This window comes from Neolamprologus brichardi, chromosome 9, assembly GCF_056152115.1.
Source record: "Neolamprologus brichardi isolate AB-2024 chromosome 9, ASM5615211v1, whole genome shotgun sequence".
NCBI classification, from domain to species: domain Eukaryota; kingdom Metazoa; phylum Chordata; class Actinopteri; order Cichliformes; family Cichlidae; genus Neolamprologus; species Neolamprologus brichardi.
In genome coordinates, this window is record NC_142112.1 from 38,031,631 (window position 1) to 38,053,579 (window position 21,949).

At 41.5% G+C, this 21,949-nt stretch overlaps 2 protein-coding genes across 6 annotated transcripts in view; both read left to right on the plus strand.

Annotated features, from left to right (window-relative positions):
• The window catches only part of LOC102798698 (uncharacterized), a 30,478-nt gene extending 20,683 nt beyond the window's left edge, over positions 1 to 9,795 (plus strand). Inside the window, exons 5-6 of one of the 3 annotated variants that reach the window (XM_087846627.1) lie at positions 4,642 to 5,349; positions 8,320 to 9,795. In XM_087846627.1, coding sequence (XP_087702753.1) covers positions 4,642 to 5,349; positions 8,320 to 9,006 — 1,395 coding nt within the window. In that variant the 3' untranslated portion in view covers positions 9,007 to 9,795. The remainder of the gene's footprint in view (positions 1 to 4,641; positions 5,350 to 8,319) is intronic. The other 2 variants (XM_087846625.1, XM_087846626.1) reach the window with 2 other exon arrangements.
• Positions 9,796 to 12,990: 3,195 nt separating this feature from the next.
• On the plus strand, positions 12,991 to 21,052 carry LOC102797513 (uncharacterized). 3 transcript variants are annotated; one of them, XM_087846592.1, is made up of 5 exons: positions 12,993 to 13,099; positions 15,738 to 15,833; positions 17,257 to 17,531; positions 18,078 to 19,094; positions 19,651 to 21,052. In XM_087846592.1, the coding sequence occupies exons 3-5, from the start codon at positions 17,508 to 17,510 to the stop codon at positions 20,335 to 20,337; spliced, it is 1,728 nt and encodes a 575-aa protein (XP_087702718.1). In that variant the 5' UTR covers positions 12,993 to 13,099; positions 15,738 to 15,833; positions 17,257 to 17,507; the 3' UTR covers positions 20,338 to 21,052. The 3 variants fall into 3 exon arrangements, with proteins under 3 accessions (XP_087702716.1, XP_087702718.1, XP_087702719.1); XM_087846590.1 differs by lacking the exon at positions 17,257 to 17,531 and having other exon boundaries at positions 12,991 to 13,099; positions 15,703 to 15,833; XM_087846593.1 differs by lacking the exon at positions 17,257 to 17,531.
• The last annotated feature ends 897 nt before the right edge of the window (positions 21,053 to 21,949 follow it).

Below are 21,949 nucleotides of genomic sequence, written 5' to 3' on the forward strand. Positions count from 1 at the left end.
CTGAAGTGAAATGTTTTGGTTAAACCTGTTTGATGCTGTCTTGTTGCATTGCTATTTTGAGTCATGATATGTAGATGTTTCTGTTTGCTCTACTTAATCCAGTTTTATGGCTCTTTATTGCGTTAAGGTTCATTCTTGGCGTTTACTTTTAAAAAAAAGAAAAAAAAAGTGAAAAACTAAGAAAACTGATTTTCCACTGTACATATTCGTCTTTTCTTCACCAATTTCATTTTTAAATGGTCTTTTGCCCTGTGTGTGTGCACCAATCTTAGCTGTAACCTCTATGTATAGGGTACTGTTAGGTGTGGTGTGTGCTTTTTCAGCTGTGTACGGCTGAGGACAGCCTTTTTCTCACCAGGGGGGACTATGTAACAGTTGCTATTGTAATGTAGTGTATCACCACATGGTGGCGCCTCCTGTCTCATGACTGGTGTGTCACCCCCTTTTTGTTTTCTTCTTCGCACTCCTCCTGTAATGGATGCTCCCGTGTGTACGCGGACTAGTGTGCTCTTTAGTAATGTGTGGTAGAGGTAGCACTTTTATTTTTGATATTGTAAATAAATGAGTACTTTTTGGAAAGTCAGAAGCTGTTGCTCATTCGCTATCCACCTGCACACCTCCGCGGCTGGCTTCATCTCCACCGCACGTTACAAAGTGTTTAAGGTATGTGCTAACTAAAAATAAAGACAAGATGATAGTTTATTGAATTTAAATGAAACTATCATTAGCCGACTCCTTATTGGGAGCCATGATTGAAGTAGCAGCAGGAGAGAGAGGGGGAGAGAATGAGAGAAGAGGCAGCTGTGCAGCGTAACGACAGAATAAATCCAGCTTTGTGTCTTTTTCACTGTAGCTGAAGTGCGGGACAAACTGTGTTCCTTTCCAGCTCAGTATGAAACCCATAATATTTTCTCTGAATATAAGACGATTCCATTTTTATGGGACGGTCGGCAACTCTACTAACTGACCTTATGAACAAAATAAAGTTCACTATCAGTAACATGAAAGCACCCACATAGCTGTATAGAAACTCTGTCATGCTAGCTAGTACGCAGTATGAGTTATTGTAACTGACTGTAAAAAATACAACAAAAATAAACTCCACCTAAACTTGGTTCATATCTGACCCAGATAGACTGCAGGTCATAACTTACCTGAAGTTCAGTTCACCTGACACTCGGACCGGCGGCCGCCTCGGGTCCCTCCTCCTCCTGCCTCCCCTTTCCCTCATCCACCTGCTGGCTTCTGTGGAAGCTCCGCAATTGCCACCACCAAACAAACTGAGTTATTTTTACACACCGGCCAGCATCTGGCCAATCCACCACCTCTCATTGTTTATACTGTTCAAAAAAACAGAAAAACCCACAATCATCGGCCCATTAAAAATGAAAAATCACCATCGGCCCACCGGGCCAATGCCAGGTATGCCCGATGGTCAGTCCAGCTATGGTCGTGCCATCAGTTAACCCTTCGTGTACCAGCTGTGACACGCGTGCCCGGGGTTGCCGACCCCTGTTCATAGGTATTGTTGTCACTGAGTGTAGTAATGTTTATTTGCTCTGCTTCTTCTTGTCAGGGATAAAATACATATCTATACCTATTGTGTCCCAGCTGAGTAACAGGAGGAGAAGAGTCTGGTGGAGCAGCAGAGGAACAGTTTCAGCCATTTGGACTCAGCTCAGCCACTACAGAGGAAACAATGACTTCAACACAGGAGGTGAGAAAAATATCTCGGTTACACTGTTATTGAAACTGTGTGCACAGCTGGTTGTTACCAGCAGCTTTATCTTTTCCATCCTGGGCTCCTCCATACAGAAGCTACATTCACAAACAAAAAACACAAGTTACAAGAAAATACAAAGATGATATTTTATCAGCACACATTGCAAGAACAATATTGTCAGTTGAACTCACAATTTTTCATGAAGTAAAAGATTTTCTCCAGTGATCAATATTTCTTAAGTTATGTCATTTCATTCCAACTCCCATTGTAACAGTCTAAGGAGCTTGCAAAGAAAAGCGTCTGGACTTCTTTAAGTTGCTTGAAGACGTTTCACCTCTCATCCGAGAAGCTTCTTCAGTTCTAAGGTCAAATGGTGGAGAGTCCCAGATTTAAGCCCTGTGGGAGTAACCCACCGAGAGGGGCAATGGACCCCCTGATGATCCTCTACCTAATCACATGAGCCAAGGTGTGAAAACAGGTGTGGGTCACAATCAGCCAGGATTTAGGGTGAGCTCATTGTGAAACCTGGCCCCACCCTATCATGTGATTTCCTGAGGTCAGATGGCCCAGGATGTGAGTGGGTGTTGAGGCGTCTGGGGAGGGAACTCAAAACTGGATTATAGATGGCAGAGAGTTGGTGTCGTAAACCACTGTTCAAAGATGGTCGCTCACAGTGGACATAGATGCTTCTTTCACTCCTCTTTCAAACCATCTGTCCTCTCTGTCCAATATGTGAACATTGGCATCATCGAAAGAGTGACCTTTGTCCTTTAGATGCAGATGGACAGCTGAGTCTTGTCCTGTGGAGGTGGCTCTTCTATGTTGTGTCATGCGCTTGTGAAGTGGCTGTTTGGTCTCTCCAATGTAGAGGTCTGGGCATTCCTCGCTGCACTGTACAGCAAACACCACATTGTTAAGTTTGTGTTTAGGAGTTTTGTCTTCGGGTGAACCAGTTTCTGTCTGAGTGTGTTGCTGGGTCTGAAATGCACCGGGATGTCGTGCTTGGAGAAAACCCTCCTGAGTTTCTCTGATACACCGGCTACATATGGGTTGACAATGTTTTTGCGTTTGTCTTCCTTATCGTCCCTTGCTGGTGTCTGATCTTGTTTTTGGTGCATCTTTGCCCAATTAGGATAACCGCATTTTTAAGAACTTCATATACGTGTGTGTGTTACTTTTTTTTCCCCTTCAGGCTTAGAGGGATCATTTTCTGCCCGGTGGTGTAGGGTCCTGATTACTCCAAGTTTGTTTTCCAGAGGGTGATGGGATACTGATCCGTGTGGGTGGGCCTCCGGTAAACTTCAATGTTGAGGTTTCCATTCTATTCAGTGCACACGGCACAGTTCATAAACAGCAAACTATTATCTTTGTGTCTTCCTTCATCTGCTTTATCCACTGTATCCACTGAGTTGAGTTGATGTGAACAGTGAAAGCTTCTACTTCTTGGGTTTTGATTTTGGCCCAGGGGTCGTCTACATATCTGTACCAGTGGCTAGCTACTCTCCCTTCAAAAGAGCCAAGAGCCTTTCTTTCCGCTTCCTCCATGTAAAGGTTGGCTACAATAGGTGACACAAGGGAGCCCACGGCACAGTAGGGCTGCCACGATTAGTCGACTAGTCACGATTACGTTGACTATCAAAATCGGCGACGACTAATTTAATAGTTGACGCGTTGTTTGAAGTTTTGCAAGATCCCAAAAGACACAGGAATAAGTAGTAGGATTTAAGAGTGTAATAACGGACTGAAACAGAAGATGGCAGCACTGCATGTACAAGGATCCCAACTGCCGTTAAACCCCGAAGAAGTGGAAACTGTGTCCCAGAATTCATAGCGCAGCCCAGCTCAGTTTCCAACAATGGCGGCAGCTAATTAGTTTTAGTATTACTCTTATTGTGTGGATGCCTCAAAGGCATCCACACTATTGAGTTCCTGTTTCTCTTTATTCTTTATTATTGTTAGAAAGCCCACTGTTTACACGTTATTTGCTTGGTTGAAGTGTTGTGGTTTGTTTATAGATAGTGTTTGCGCTGTGGAAATTGATATGTCCTACGTCATTGAACTCACCATATCTATGCTGACGCTCCTTGAATGCACCACTCTGTGCCATGTGCTACTAGTCTGCCTTTGTAGCTGCTGATAGCCAGCATTTTATCCTTGTGTCCTCTCACCAGTATCTTGTGGGTTTTGGTTTATTGCTGTGTGTGAATGCCAGAAGGTGGGTTCTGTTTACATGATGTTGTGTATGTCAGCTGCTATTGTGTGTATTTGTTCCCTCGTGACTATGCTAATGTTATCCTATGCTAATACGCTAATACGCTATGTAAGCTACTAAGCTGGTTAATGCTAATTATAAATCTTGTGTAATTGTTGAAGTTGTTATAGATGTGAGTGTTGAATACAGTTCCTTGTGCTATCTCTGTGCTAGAATAATTTCTGGACATGTTAAATGTTTTATGTGTGGTGTACTGATGGTTGCTTTATGTATCGTTACTACAGACCACAGCTGAATAAATCTCCTAAACTTGGAAGCTGCCTCCGTGTTCTTTAACCGGAACACACCCACCATACCGTGCCGCTCTAAATCAAATCAGCTAAACTCCTGGAGACAACATTCTCTCCATTTTAATTATTCTGGTTGCTTCCATACGTTTTTCGCATTTGAAATATATGGTGGTAAGGCAGATGTCTAACAGTGTGCAATCTCATTGTAGCACATCATTGTAATGTGATACTATCACCAGAAGGTGGTGGTAACACACCTACAATGTGTTTGTTGACTCTTTGATTCCACTAATGGAGTTTCAGTTTGTTCCACGACTGCATTTCGCTCACTGCCTCTGTTTGTATCTCTGTCACTGCAGGACCAACATGGAGCGAGAAGTCAGCGCTCTCAGGAGGCCAAAAAACTTCACAGAAAAAAGGGAGAGAAAAAATACAGCTGTGATGAGTGTGGGAAGGATTTTACCAGGGCTGGGAGCTTAAAAACACACCAACTCTTCCACAGTGGAGTTAAAGCATACAGCTGTGAGTTGTGTGGAAAGTCTTTTACCCAGACTGGAGACTTAAAAAGACACCAACTCATCCACAGTGGAGTTAAACCGTACAGCTGTGATCAGTGTGGAAGGTCTTTTACCTATAGTCATGCCTTAAAATCACATCAGCTCGTCCACAGTGGAGTTAAAGCATACAGCTGTGAGTTGTGTGGAAAGTGTTTTACCCAGTCTGGAAGCTTAAAAACACATCAACTCAGCCACACTGGAGTTAAAGCATACAGCTGTGATCAGTGTGGGAAGGATTTTACCCATCCTAGAGGCTTAAAAATACACAAACTCATCCACAGTGGATTTAAGCCGTACAGCTGTGACTTGTGTGGAAAGTGTTTTACCTATAGTCACTCCTTAAAATTACACCAAGTCACCCACAGTGGAGTTAAAGCGTACAGCTGTGATCAGTGTGGTAAAGCTTTTGTGACACACAAAGAATTAAAGCAGCACATGTTTACCCACACTGAACAGAGACCTTATAAATGTGACCTGTGTGAAATGGCTTTTAAAGAGCCACGTTCCCTGAAATCACACCAACAGATCCACACCAGAAAGAGACTCTACAAGTGCAGTTACTGTGAGGTATGTATTTATATTTTTACAATTTCAGTTATTCCAAGTATTATGTGAATGAAATTTTATTTCAAAGCTAAATGAGACATGAAAACGTCATGTACAGAATAGGGGTGTGTATTGGCAAGAATCTGGCGATACAATATCTATCATAATACAGGGGAGACGATACGATATATTGCGATACTAAAAGCCAGACGATATTTGTGTTTAGGACTGAATTTAATTAGGAAAACTCACAGTAAACAGTCGAAACTGTTAAATGCTTGACATGAGCCATCTAAAACAAAAACACTCTCTCTAAGTTCAAAATGAATGGAGAAATTAACATCTGCCTTATGAGAAGTCATGTCAAATAAACAAACAAAAACTACTTTACTGAAATATCAACTATTTCTTTAACATGAAAAAAGGTAAACAATGTAACATGTTGTTACTTACTAAGTACTATGATTGTAAAATACTTATCCAAAAACTGCTCTGTGAAGCATCAAAACAAAGCACTTTTTATGTGACCTTAACATAAACAAATATAAATCAAAAATGAAACTGCTTGAAGAATCCATCCAAGTAAACATTAACAAACAATGTAAAGTGCTATTAAAATTAAGTGTTAATAAAATAAAGTACAGCTCTGCAATGTCCATCAATGGAACACATTTAGTAAAACCTGAAAAAGGGAATTTACTCATCTAAATAAAAGTGCTTATGAGACTCAACAAAAATACCAAACATTCTCAAATCTGAGATTTTACATGTTATAGTGTTTTCTCAGTGCTTATTTTTCAATTTCCAGATTTTTGTGCAGGAATACAAGCTGGTCGACATGGTCAGCTCTCAAGACACTTCTCTGTGCATTTACCATGTCTCCTGCAGAAAGAAAACTCTCTCTGCAGAGACACTTGTTCCAGGAATGCATAGGAAACTCCTTGCTACTTTGGATAGTTGAGGGTATTACTGTTCATGGTCCTTCCACCAACTGAGAGGATTTCCTGTGATTTCCGGGCACTGGCAAATGATCGCGCACCCCAACCATTACCAAATCCGAAACAAGCAGCGATTGAAGAAACACATTGTGTAGTGGCACTCGCAACACATCCATTTTTACTCCCTAGATAAGAGCATCTGAACAACAAAAAGTGTCATCAGAAAAAGGTAAAATACCCCTCAAAATGAGTGTCTGCGCGGCTCTAGTGTCACGCAAAATCGTGATCAGCACTCGATCCTCCCCTTTTCCGGTCAAAGAAACGAATCCTTCCGACACAAAGGGACGGTAGCTATCATCGAGGCTGTCACTTCTCACTTCATTGCCAGGTGAAGTGGAAGCTGACATAGAACGAACGAAACCAACACTTTTTGGCTTCCTTGCAGTGTGAGCCTGCTCCTTGTGCTGTAGTGATGGACAAGCAGCGACGAGATGACCGATTTCATGACAGTAACAACATTTGCGGTCCGACACAGGAATAGCAGCAGAACACGTCTGTCACTTAGGAGAAACCCTATAACTGTTGGCATGATGAGTTGCAGAAGCGTACTCACGGTGCGCCATCGAGAATGCTGCACGATGAGTTAACACAAATTCAGCGGCAAGGACAGCGGCTTTAGACAATAACCCCACCTTCTGTTCATTAAGGTACACCACAATATTTTCAGAAAGACATGTCTTAAACTCCTCCAACAGGATCAACTCTTTCAGCTAAGTAAAGTTCTCCGCTTTACTAGCAGCCAACCACTTGTCAAATAAGACAGCTGTCTCCCATGCAAACTCCACAAGCATTTGGCTGTCGGACTTGCTACACGAACAAAACTTTTGCCGATACGCCTCCGGGACTAATTCATAAGCCTGCAAAATAGTGGACTTGACAATCTCATAATTCATACTGTCAGCAATGGAAAGACTCTCACAAACCTCCTGCACTCTTCCTACTAATTTGCATTGCAACAACAGACTCCAGACATCCTTTGGCCATTTTAAAGTGGTTGCGATGTGCTCAAAAGCAGTGAAATAGGAATCAACCTCTCCCTCCCTAAAAGCAGGCATTAAACTGGTCTACAATGGGTCGTACTTACAGGGACGGGAACAGTGTCCTTCGCTCGAGAAGGATCTAGCTCCATAGCTCGTATGAGAAGATGCATGAGCTCGACTTCCTTGGCCTTAGCCTCCAGCTCCACCTCCTTCAAGCAAAGGGCAAGTTTGAGATCTTCCGTCACCAAACCCACCGCAACCTGGCCAGTCAGGTCAAATTTAGGAGATTGAGCGGCGAATGGAGCTTCCGCCCCCGACGTCATTCACCCTTTAGAAGGTTTCGGGACAGCCCCAGCAGCTTCCGCCCCCACTGCCGTCTCCAAACTCCCAGACCCACTCGGCGAAGTTTTCATGCTCCCAAACACTCCCCTGTCCACCAGTTTCTCCACCAAACATTGTTTAATTTCCACCTTCTTAGTGCAACGGAACATCCACTTTGAATAAATTAGCCACTACTAACAAATCTGCTTTATTGCACCGCTCCAACTTTTCAATGGAGGGCTGTTGCGCAAAATCATCCATGTCAAACGACATCATGAGCAAAGCAAAAAAGAAAAACACAACTCTGCAGACAACTAACCGCATCCAATTACTCTAGGTCCGCAAAACTCGCGCCTAACGCATAGATGGATGACACTCTCCCTTTTTCCTCAACTCCCACATTGACAGTCCCCCCACCGTAAACATCAAAAGGAAACAAACCAATTACACGAACGAAAAAGGGACGAGCCCCTAGGTTAGTATCTTGTAGCATCCAGAGTGAACATCAATCTTCCCACTAAGTAGATTACCTAAAAATTAAGAGTTGTTTTCGCCCAGTAAGCTGAGTGTTATAATGTAAACAGTGAAATGTAATTGGACGTTGGCAGAGATGCTCTTTATTTCAGGCAATGTTCAGGATTAAAATGTTGAAGCAATTCCCTGACTCTCACTGTCTTTGTGTCTTTGTTTAGAAGCAGAGCGACACAGATGGATCCAGTTCTCAACCCTGTCGTCACTGTGGTGGTGGGAAAGACTTTCGCTGTGACCTTTGTGGAAAAACCTTTAATCGGCAACGGAACCTAAAATGGCACCAACGTAGACACTCTGGAGACAAAATGAACTACTGCAAAGAATGTGGGAGAGGCTTCCCCACACTGAGTCATTTAAAAATACATGAACTCATTCACAGTGGAGTCAAAAAGCACGTGTGTGACCAGTGTGGGTCATCCTTCACCACTGCAAGTGAGCTTAAAGTGCATAAACGAGTCCACACAGGAGAGAAACCGTACAAGTGCAAACACTGTGACAGAAGCTTTTCACGGTCAGGTAGTCGTAACCTTCATGAACGTACACACACTGAAGGGAACTTCAGCTGTGACCAGTGTGACAAGAGCTTCAGGAATCTCAGTTCATACTCCGAACATAAACTAGCCCACGCTGCAAATAAACAGTTTCACTGTTACCAATGTGCAAAAGCATTCACTTCATTATCTGCTCTGTGCAAACATCAGCGTGATCATGCAGGACTGAAAACACTGGATCACAATGAATCTGATGGAACAGAAAGATCCTCTTCTGGTTTCAGGGTCAGACTTAAAAACTTTGAGATCAGGCTCCACAGAGTTCAGCTGGAGTCTCCTGTAAAGAGTGTCAGCTGATGTCATGCTTGGATCTGATGAGGTAGCTCTGATTTCTGGACCTGCAATTAATAATCCTGCCTCTTAAATTTATGAAGTTGCAAAGTATTGTCGTCCTTCCTTTTTCTTTTAGTTTTCTGTCATTTCTTAAAGATTGTTTTGCCTGAATGTTGAATCTCTCTGTCACGGTTTGGTCAGTAAATCTCATGTGGCTGGCTGCACTTAGAGGGAACCTGCTATACTGCACATGAATTCAATTTTGCATTAGATATTGTTGAATTCTTCTTTATTTTGTTGTATCCCTTTATGGATGTGTAAAGGAAATAAATGCAGACATAATGCATGGTTTACTACTGATCTAGCTAACCTATTCCACGAGCACAACATGGCATTGGCCAAAGTCAGGAGAACTAACCTCCACACTGATTGGTTGCTTTTCAAGCAGCTGTGTGATGCATACACAGTTGTCATTAGAAAGGTCAAAGCTGATCATTTTCTTGTGGAGACTTATAGGGGCTATTTCAAACAAATAGCCCCTATAAGATTTGGGTGATGATAAAATTACCTTGTAATGAAACTGTTGTTTGGCTTAATGAACATTTTATGATGTCCCTGAAACTCTAAATCAGGGGAGTCAAACTCATTTTACATCACAGCTTCTGTGACCTTTAGTGGGCCAGCCCAGTGAAACTCCCCTTTCTGTCAGTAATGAAATTACATATTTAACTGCTTTTATACACAACAAATGAGAAAGAAAGAAATCTGTCAACATGATTGTTTGTACTTGAATTGTGAGAAATAAATTTAGAATTGCAGAAAAAGTTCTGACTGTACAGTTGTTGTTGTTTTTTTTAAGTCTTTATCCTCTATTACTCCCATTGTAGGCAATCCATCTTTTAAACCATCTATTCTAGACAATACATTTAGACTTTGGAAACCGGACTTTGCACAATCGGTAATCTATACTAGGAGGATGTTTTTGCCTCTTTCAAGCAGTTACAAGAGCTATACAAGCTACCAGGGAGCAACTTTTTTTCTCAGATACCTCCAGATAGGAGACTATGCCAGGAAATGCGTACAGTATTTTGAAAACCTTTTGTCATTGTGAGTATGAGAGTCCAACTTACACCTCGTAACAATGAGCTGGGAGGTCAGTTCCTTGATTATTAATATGCAAATTAGGATGACCTGTCATGTTCCTGGGTCTGTTGACCCAGCGTTTTAAGTTTTAGTTTATTTGGATGTCTGTGAAGGTTCTCAGTCATCCAGGTCATCGTAGTCAAAGGAGCTTGCAAAGAAAAGCGTCTGGACTTCTTTAAGTTGCTTGAAGACGTTTCACCTCTCATCCGAGAAGCTTCTTCAGTTCTAAGGTCAAATGGTGGAGAGTCCCAGATATAAACCTAGTGGGAGTGTCCCCCCACAGAGGGACAAAAGGACCCCCTGATGATCCTCTAATCGCCGGAGCCAAGGTGTGGAACTGGGTGTGGGTCCCAATCAGCCAGGGTTTCCGGTGAGCTCATTGTGAAACCTGGCCCCACCTTATCATGCGAATTCCTGAGGTCAGATGGCCCAGGATGTGAGTGGGCGTTAAGGCATCTGGGAAGGGATCTCAAAACTGGATTATAGATGGCAGAGAGTTGGTGTCGTAAACCACCGCCTCTGTTCAAAGATGGTCGCTCACAGTGGACATAGATGCTTCTTTCTGTGAAATAAAAATCAAGTAATGTGGGATACTGTTTATCCCAGATTTGGACAGCCCAGTGCATGCTCCCTACAGAGGGGAAATAAATTATGTTGGTGATACATACTATGGCACCACCATGGTATGCATAACTTATAGTCAGACTATAGCCAGACTTTCAGATCCTCTTTTTTTAAACTGGACTAAATTTGCTTCTTCATCCTCGCCATCCGTAGAGAATGGTCTCAGTTTAGTTCAGGTAGTCTATATGGTCAACTATACACAATCTCAAATGTAGTTATTCTCATGTAAAAGTAAAGTCAAGTAAAGTTCCTTCCTGTCTCCAAATTATTTTGTGCCATTGTGTCTTTCTACTATGCCTGCTGATTGTCGGTTGTAAGCACAGCTGCGTTTCACATTTATTCCCAGATGTTTTGTTAGGTGTTAGATGACCTGATTCATAAATAGACCCCCATTGTCGCTGTACCTTTTGCAGAAATCCATGTTTAAATGTTTGAAAGGTTCTTTTGATCGGGGTATCTTTCCCCTTTTAGGTCTGTCCTGACTCTGAGGGTTGTTCTTTATGTACATTTCACATCTAGCACATTTTTTTAGTAGTTAATAAATCCATAGGTGTTAAATGCGTTGTTTATCATAGATGCATCCCTCCTGTTGAGAGTCATGTAGGAGAATTGCTCAAAATTGCATATTTATATACACTCTTAGGTAAGATGCACTTGCTTTCTGCTAAGTTGGTCCTAAACATTTCAAATTGCACTTTTTTTTAGTCCAGAGATGTTTTTCTGGGTTTGGCGCATGTTGCTGTATGCCTCACAAAATCTCTAAGTCTAAATCTTGTGTGTGATTGTTCTAACATAAACACTGCTACAAATTGCTAACTGTTTTGGCAACTACAGGGTGTCCACTGTTGCCGAGTATTATATGGCCATGGAGGTAACTACAACTGCTTGGAGGTTGAGGTTGCTCTAGAAATTGTATTGATACAGTGGCATTTATAAATGCACACTAGCTCCTACTATGCTTCCATCAGTCTGAAAGAATATTTGTCATTTAGAACAACTCAGGAGTCAACCTGCTCCCCAGTTGGTTGTATTCGGGTTATAAATCTATAGAACAGGAAGGGTACTGAGTGCAAATGTAATAGTTAATTAGTAAAGGAATTTCTTTTAAGTACGACTTTCTCTCTATGTAGACAGCAACAGATATGTGATTTTCCACAATTTATCACAGCTGCTGAATAATTAGAAACATATTACATGTAATTACCAACCTGAAGGAATGAGGATGAGGATATAGATGTATTGGCAAGACAGCCATTCAAATCATAATCTCTTGATTTGCAGATACATTAAACAAAGCTGAAGTTAAGTATTATAATTATACAGACTCCCAAGAATGTGGCAGGATAACTGGAATATCAGCATTCATAAAACATTCAGAAATATGGTCACTGGAAGAGGGTGGGTGGGTAGGTACCAGAGAGAAGAAACAGACAAGTACCAAACAGCAATGTGTGCTAACTAGAGCTCAGCGATCTGTCGGCTTCAGCCCCGACGGCGGGTCCGTGTCCATGTGAGAAAGGGGACATTTCACTGATTCTGATGCATCGGCGGGTCTGATGCATCATGTTTGCATCTGTTTTGTTTTCAACCGATGCATTGAAAACAAAACAGACAACAACAAAAGGTATTGTTCAACGTAAATTAGAAAATGCTTAGTTTCAAAAAGGCATCTATTAGCTTTCGTACCTAAAACAAAACATTTACAGGGACTGGTAGTTTTGTTCCAGCTTTATGTTTACGTCTTTGTGCAGAATCCGCGTACCTGCTCTCATTTACTGTTTTAGCTGTTTGGTGGTTGTTGAAATTTTGTGAGGTTTAAACTGAGATTCTGGCTTTTCGGGCAAAATAAATTTATATTTAAAAAATCAATTCAGGATTTTAATGAATCGATATGACGTTATCCAAGCAAGAATCGATTTCAATCGATAAATCGATAATCAAAACCTACCCTTAGTGCTTACTGCAAAAAAATTGAATCTGTTAAGCATGCACTGTTAGAATGCCAGGCACATGTCCAGGAGAGGAAGACATTAATAGCAAATTTTGAGAAGCTAAAGATATTTTACATTAGAAAAACAGCCAGAAAAACTGTCTCAGGTCTGTGATCAGCTGTTGAAATTTGTCATTAGAATGGATTTAATAGTCGGGATGCGTTTTTTCCAGTTCCTGATCCACATTCCAGTCCAGTAGGTGGCGGTAATGCACTTTTGCAAAATGCCATTACACTAAAAAGAAGACTAAGAAGAAGAGTATGGCTATCCCACTAGCGTTGTTTTTATCGATAGTTGTGTCAGTCTGCTGATTTCGGCTCCATCACGGAGGTTCTCTCTGATTGTGGGCTCATCTAAAGGTAAGTATTTAGTAGGGATGGAAACTGAGATCATTTAGTCGAATTCCTTGGAATTGTTAGTCTGCCCGTCTACCCCCTGTCTGTTCTTACACTCGCGCTGTATTCAGCTGTTTTCAGTTGAAAAATGGTGGCGCAGTCTACAGCGTGGACATTGACATTACTAGTTGTTATTGAACTAAAGAACGAGAGCGCGATGGTAGATAGGATAGAAACAACACATAACGCTGCTAACACAACTTTAGCTCTTTGCAAGCATTAGCACAGACGGCATGCTAACGCTCAGCTAGCATAGAACTCACAGTGAAAGCTGAGTGAATAGAGATTGACAGCCCACGTGACTTTCTTGCATTGCATTGTAGGTACGAGTAGCATTGCATTTCCAGCACCGGTAATCATTATTTCTGCGGTTTTAATCCCTACTTGCATTTTATTTGCCCCAAAAACAGTGATGTACAAAACGACGGAGAACACGGCAGGTCCGTACAAAGACAGACGTGACGAAAAGGCAAAACAAAGTACGAGGAAAAATCAAAGGAGTGAAAGGGTCAGACCCATACGAGCATACAGAGTGGAGTAAGGACGTTAGCGTGCTGCCCGACTTTCATCACGCACATATTTATTATTATATGGTCCTAAGTGTGAGTTCATACACTCACAAAATGTTCAGTAACTTCAGATCCCTGCAACAAGCCCAGGTCCAGTTTACTTTGGTGATTTGGACTATTCCATTTCACAGCTGTTCTTACATTTTTTTCTTTATCTCCTGTACAGGCCAACGCAATCTATTTGTTGTTTCAGGTTGTAGTGTTACACAACATTTTCAGATCTAATAGAAATAAAATGAGTTTCGTAATTCATTCAATTATTTTCTTTATTTATAACTGGCATTATTGTTTCATTCTATTATAGAATCTTATAAGAAAGAGGCAAAATTGTATTCCATCATACTTTATCAGCTGCTTCGATGAAAAACAAATCAACAATGCAACAAAAAAAACAACATATCAAAACAACATACTGGAAAACAGTTATTCATCACTTAATTACTTCAATTCAACACTTGGGCACATATATGCAGGACGATTCGTGGCTGTTTTGATATCGCTCTCTCTGTTAACCGATCAAATCTCGCTGTGGTAGCAGCTTTACACTCAGTCTGACCCAGGTTGATAGAGGGCGCCCAGTCTGGATCGCATTCCAGCATTTTGTAGGCTGGTTTTCCTACAAAACACAACAAGCATTAGCCCGCAAAGCCACCGCGAACAAAACAGCATAGCGCAACAAATTCAATTCAAATGAAGACTTATTTGTAACCAGTTGGCCAAACTTCAGTAACCCTACAAATGTCACTGCTGTGTAGTTTTCTGTCTTCATTTATGTTGGAAGTGATAGCAGAGCTGTATGTTTGAATTTGTTTCCAAATCCCTCAGTCAGAACATGTTATATTGTGTTTAGATGGAAGCTAGCGAGCTAACGTCCTGCTAATTTCTAACTCCGTTAAATGTCATAAATTCCGTTTTCATGGATGCCTGGATGTTAAACTCAATTGTTACACCTGGTAGAGCAGAACGCTGATCATTTTATTAAAGATGAAAGACTTTAGACAGTTGTTCAACTCTCAGTGATGCCACAGTGATCGTTTGATTTATGGACCTGCAGCTGAGTTTAAGCCCAGACATGGCTAGTGACGGCAGACTTAAAGACCGGATGTGTAACTTAATAATTCTCAGTTGTTTGCACTGTAAAGTCCGTGTTTACCAAAGGAATGGACAGAGTTGATTGGCTGAGTGAGATCACAAGGGATAGCTTTATTTGCATCCAATTGGTCCATGCATTTCTTCAGCACCTGAACCACTACCACAAAAACCAGAAAAGTTGCAACAGTTGGAAGCACTCTTTCAGGTGTTAAATCATAACTTTCTGTTTTAGCTGTCCCATGTGGTCTGGGTCCACATGGGACAGCTTATGGCTCCATACCTGGACCACGGTCTGCCTGTTAGTGTCCTCTGGTCTAGACCATCTCTGAATCTAGGAGGGGGCTTAGGGGTACATTTTTCACCAACTTACAGTGCCGTAATTGCAGCCATTCCCCAACTTTACGTGAATGGTATTAATGGTACTAATGATCGTGTCTCATAACCCCCGCCTTCTGTTCATAACCCCTGCCTTCTGTTCAAGAATGGTCATTCTCTTATCCCTCACTCAGACCATCGGTCTTCTCAGTCCAAACTATGAACATTGGCATTCTAGAAAGTGTGACCTTTGACCATTAGATGCAGACGTACATTTGAGTCTTGCCCTGTCGAGATGGCTTTTCTATGTTGTGCCATGCATTTATGGAATTGCTGTTTGGTTTCTCTCAATGTAGAGATCTGAGTAGTACTCAGTGCACTGCACAGCATACACTGTGGGGTTTTTTGTTTTTTTTTTTAGCTTGATTTTGGAAGTTTTGTCCTTGGGATAAACTAGTCTGTTTTGTTTCGCTTAATGCATCTTATTCCCGAAAAGTAGGATAGTTGTTTCTGGCGTTTCACCTTGAAGCTTCATAATTATTGTTGTCACTGAGCAGTGTAGTGATTATTTGCTCTGCTTCTATTTTTCAGGGATAAATTACATATCTATACATTTTATGTCCCAGCTGAGTAACAAGTCTGGTGGAGAAGCAGAGGAACAATTTCAGCCATTTGGACTCAGCTCAGCCACTACAGAGGAAACAATGACTTCAACACAAAAGGTGAGACAAATGATCACAGTTACACTGTTGCTGAAGTTGTGTGCACAGCTGGTTGTTAACAGCAGCTTTATCTTTTCCATCCTGGGCTCCTCTATTCATGCAGAATCTACATTCACAAACAAAAACCTTAGAAGTTACAAGAAAATACAAAGACCATATTTTATCAGCACTTACTTACTTAGCACTTAGGCCGAGCAATAAGGCGGTAGACGTAGAATAAGGCCCGCAAAGTGGAAGCGCCTTTCACTAACAACATCAGCTAGAGGGTGGGTGCCTGCTCTTTGTGAGACCTCTTCGTTCATCTTCTGGTCCCAATAGGAAATTCTCACGATTCACCGCAGGCCACGTTGTTGAAGCATATTCAGGCTTCGAGTGATCGCATTTGTTGAGTGCCAGGTTTCACTAGCATGCAGTGCAGTCGGAAGATGATGGAGTTAAATAGTTTGATCTTGAGCCTAGCATCCAGGGAGGTCAATTTCCAAATAGGCTGGAGACATCAGAGAACACCGGCCACCTTCTCTACTTTGATGTTGACATCTCGATCAGAGAGCCCGTCATTTGAGATGATGCTGACCAGATACATGAAATTCTCCACCTCTTCAGCACGTTGTTGGTTGATCATGACAGGAACGTGTGCATGTGCGTAGCCAACTCGGAGTACCTTGGTCTTCTTGGCACTGATTCTTAAACCGACTTTCATGGTCTCCCTCTGCAGAGCTGCAGTTGACTCTTGGAGGTCTTACTGAGCCGAGCCCAACAGGTTGATGTTGCCTGGAAAAAAGTCCAAGTCGATGAGATTACGCCCTTTTTTCCAGGGGACACCGATACCAGCTTGGTCAGCTGATCGTCACATGATGAAGTCAATTGATAAAAGGAAGAGGAAAGGTGATAGTACGCATGCCAGTATTAATAATAATAATAATAATAATGGATTGGATTTATATAGCGCTTTTCAAGGCACCCAAAGCGCTTTACGATGCCACTATTCATCTCAAAGAAATCTTCTCAGCCATCAGCCGTCTGGATGCAGCAGCGGGAGTTTGCATAGAGACCACGAAGGGCATATACAAACTGCTGGGGGACTCCATAGTGACGTAGGATAGCCTATAAACGCTGTCAAGAACCTTCTTGAAATCGATGGAATTGATAGAACTCTTCCTTTGGTATTCCAATGTTTGTTCAATGATCATGCGGAGAGTGAAGATTTGCTCGACACAGGACTGGCCACTCCAGCCTGCTCATCGTCCACTGCGCATCATGAAATTTCCCCTTGTGGGACTAATAAAGGTATATCAATTCCGATTCGAAAGAACGAGGCAAAGCAACTTCCCGGGTACTGACAGTAGCGTGATGCCCCACCAGTTGTTACAGTCTCCCAAATCGCCTTTCTTTGGAAGTTTGATGACGCCTTTTGTCTCATCAGGTACACGCGATGTTGACCAGCTGGCGTTTAGGAGTCATGTAAGAGCGAATTCCAGCTGGGGTCCACCGTGCTTCAACATTTCGGGGAGGACCTCATCCAAGCCAGGGGCCTTTCCACTCTTGAGGACTCAGATCATTGTCTTGACTTCGGTAACACAGATTTGTCCAATATCGACTGGAAAAAGCTCCATGGAGGGTGCCAGGTCTTCAGCCACCTGGTCCTGAACCGACTTCGCCAAACTACATTCATCAATGGGGTCCCATGAATGGTGGGAGGTACGAGTCGTATTCATGTTAAAGCTGGGCCAGTTTACCAGTTTGTAATGGAGTCTGTACATTCCATATTCCATAATGGGTAGTTTCTTTTGGGTCGAAATTTGATCGACTTTCCTCCACTGCTGTCATCAAGGGTTGCCGATCATCTTTGCCCTGGTTCCATCGATGATGAGATTCGTTTGCTCTTTCCGTAGCAATCGAGGTTTTAAAGGGCGGGGTTGCTAACCCCATGCCCAACCCTCCTCCTTTCTCATCCGGCCTTGGGACCGGCAATGGCGAGTTTTTATCAGCACACAATATCATCAGCTAACTCACAATTTTTCATACAGTCATTTTCTCCAGTGATCAGTACTTCTTTTATTATGTCATTTTCCTTACAACTCCCATTGTAGCACATCTTTGTAATGTGATACTATCACCAGAATGTGGTGGTAACACACCTACAACGTGTTTGTTGACATCTTTGATTCCACTAATGGAGTTTCAGTTTGTTCCACGACTGCATTTAACTTGCATTTGCCTCTGTTTGTATCTCTGTCACTGCAGGACCAACATGTAGTGAGAAGTCAGCGCTCTCAGGAGGCCGACAAACCTCACCGAAAAAAGGGGCAGAAAAAATACACCTGTGATGAGTGTGGGAAGTATTTTACCCATCTTGGAAACTTTAAAGCACACCAACTCGTCCACAGTGGAGTTAAAGCATACAGCTGTGACTTGTGCGGAAAGTCTTTTGCCCAGGTTGGAACCTTGAAAAAACACAAAGTCATCCACAGTGGAGTTAAATCATACCACTGTGATGAGTGTGGAAAGTCTTTTACCCAGCTTGGTCACTTAACTGCACACCAACTTATCCACAGTGGAGTTAAAGCACACAGATGTAACTTGTGTGGAAAGTATTTTACCCGGGCTGGAACCTTAAGAAAACACAAAATCATCCACAGTGGAGTTAAAGCATACAGCTGTGACTTGTGTGAAAAATCTTTTATCGATGCTGGAAGCTTAAAAAGACACAAACTCATCCACAGTGGATTTAAAGCATACACCTGTGACTTGTGTGGAAAATCTTTTACTCAGGCTGACAACTTAAAAACACATCAAGTCATCCACAGTGGAGTTAAACCATACATTTGTGACTTGTGTGGAAAATCTTTTGCCCATCCTAGAAGCTTAAAAATACATCAACTCATCCACAGTGGAGTTAAAGCACACAGCTGTGATAAGTGTGGTAAAACGTTTGCTCGCAGTTGCAACTTACGACGTCATCAAGATACCCACTCTGGAATTAAGGCGAATAGCTGTGACAATTGTGGTAAAACCTTTAGTAGTATAAGTTACCTAAAAAGACACCTGCGGATTCACACTGGACAAGATGTTTACTGCTGTGATCAGTGTGGGAAAGTCTTTACAACAGCCACACAGTTACATCACCACACATTTACCCACACTGAAGAGAGACCTTATAAATGTGACCTGTGTGAGAAGACTTTTAAAGCGCCACATTCTCTGAAAGGGCACCAGCAGATCCACACCAGAAAGAGACTCTACAAGTGCACTTACTGTGAGGTATGTATTTATATTTTTATCTTGTATTTTAAGCCTGACTGTTTGGAACAACTCTGCTCTTTAAATTTGTTTTAGCATGTTAGTAATTCTACTGCAATTAAAGGTAGTGTTGTGAGGTTCATCAGATTTTAGTTTCAGTTATTATTTTTTTCTTCCATGATCATAAAAACACTAAATAATTACTTTTCTGTAGTCACAATCTCCCCTTTCTTCCAAATTTATGACTGCTACAATCTGGCCAGTGTTAGATGACTTATTATGTTCTTTACTAACTAAAAACAATTATTTTTGCTTTAAATTGGGAGTGAGACCAATTGGATTGGAACTTTTCATATGTACTTATGAAGAATATGATGTAACTTGTTGTTTAGATATGATTGTTTGTATATTAAATGAACTAGATGGAAAAATGGAGAGTCATTTTCGCCTATTAAGTTGAGTGTTATAATGTAAACAGTAAAATGTAACTGGATGTTGGCAGAGATGCTCTTTATTTCACGCAACAGGATCAAAATGTTGAAGGACTGACTTACACTGTCTTTGTGTATTTGTTTAGAAGCAGAGCGACACAGATGGATCCAGTTCTCAACCGTGTCGCCACTGTGGTGGTGGGAAAGAGTTTCGCTGTGACCTTTGTGGAAATAATTTCAGTAATCGACAGAGTCTAAATCGACATCGACGTAGACACACTGGAGACAAAATGAACTACTGCAAAGAATGCGGGCGAGGCTTCCCCACATCAACTGATTTAAAATACCATGAACTCTTCCATAGTGGGGTTAAAAAGCACGTCTGTGACCAGTGTGGGTCATCCTTCACCACTGCAGGTGACCTTAAAAAGCATAACCGAATCCACACAGGAGAGACGCCATACAAGTGCAGACACTGTGACAGAAGCTTTTCATATGCAGGTAGTCGTAACCAACATGAACGTACACACATGGAAGAGATATTTAGCTGTGACCAGTGTGACAAGAGCTTTAGGAATTTCACTTCATACTCCAAACACAAACGATCCCATTCTGCAAATAAACTGTTTCACTGTTACCAATGTGCAAAAGCATTCACTTCATTATCTGCTCTGCGCAAACATCAGCGTGATCATGCAGGACTGAAATCACTGGATCACAATGAATCTGAAGAGACAGAAAGATCCTCTTCTGGTTTCAGGGTCAGACTTAAAAACCTTGAGATCAGGCTCCACAGAGTTCAGCTGGAGTCTCCTGTAAAGAGTGTCAGCTGATGTCATGCTTGGATCTGATGAGGTAGCTCTGCTTTCTGGAGCTGCAGTGAATCTTAAATTAATGAAGCTGTAAGTATAGATATGTACATGAAGTTTATTTTCCCTTGAGGGAATTTTAATGTTTGAAGTTTTCATCCCTGATACATTTTAATATTTCTTCCCTTAAACCGTAGTGTTTAGTAGTTGTACCTTTTGCTACATTGTAGAAGTTATAGGAATGTGTTTTACCAAACTTGTATCAAAACTGCCCATTTGGATATATACATCAGTTCTTTTTCATTTTAATTTTCTTCCTCTTTTCCAAATATAACTTGCTTTCTCTATGTATTCATTTTATGTATTACTTCAGTTACATTTGAATCGTTTTTCATATTTATTCTTCTGCTTTGGTAATCCCTGCTCTTAAATCCTTTTCTTTCAAAGCCTCAAATAATTTCACACCAGTTGCTCTGAAGCTTCCAAAATGAACTAAATCTATCAACCGGCTTTCAAACAATAACTACTATGACTTTGTGCTTGAAGTCCACACGTTGTTATTGTTTTTTTTTTTTTTTTAAGTTAATGCATTTTAATCCACATGTTCTGCAGCTGTTTTTCCTGTAGATTTGAAGTTTGTATTATAAAATCCTGATACTGTTAAAGCGTTAGTTATATTTGATGAATTATGTGTAAAGTTCTTATTAAACAGTTTGGTGTCAAAAATAAAGAACTTGTCTCACAACAAGTACTTTGAGCCATGATTTCAGATTCAAACAATTTTTCTTTCTGTTTTTATTAGGAGTTTTCTCATAGTAATAGAGACAAAAGAAAAATAATATGGGAACTAAAACCTTGCTCAGGCAATACAAAATTCAGAGGCATATACCAAACAATTGGAGTAAACCAAAACAACTCCTACTAAGACCCATAATCTGGCAAATCAATTCAGTTTGGGGAAGGCCCGCAACAAGGAAGATGACAATACAGGTCCAACATATTTCAGATATGGGTCCAAGGTGTCCAAGGTGTAATTGAGCATACAGGCTGTATGTTTGTTGGGAATACAGTCTATAATAATGTTATGCCAGAATTTCTTTGTTTGGATTGCTGGCCTGCCCCAGAGGAGCAGGATATTCTTCCTAGCCGCAAAAAATAACAGTTGGAACAGCCTCTCACGCCTGCCGTTGACACCCAGATCACACCCAGTGTAAGACATAAAGGGTACAAAGGAACAGGGAAAATATCTGAAAGCACCTTAGCAACATCAAACCCAATCTTTTGCATTTTCTCACAGGACCAAAGACGATGCATAAAGTCCCTCCTCCACATTACACTTCCAGCACAATGGGGAAGAGTTTACATCAATTTTACTTTTTAAAGCGGGTGTTATGTGCAATTTTTTACTGAATCTATTTAGCCCAGTTACAGGCAGATATCTTGGAGGCACAGACCCAAATCTTCTGCCAGTCTTAAACAGTTATAGAGTGGCCTAGGTGTCTTTCCCGAGCCTGTTTTACAGCCAGGAAGTAAGAACCGGAGTTAAGGACTTTATAAAATGAGCTAATGGACTTCCCAGACTGCAGGGAGGACAAAGCATCCACCACTGCAGACCTAGTAGGGTCCATCATTAGAG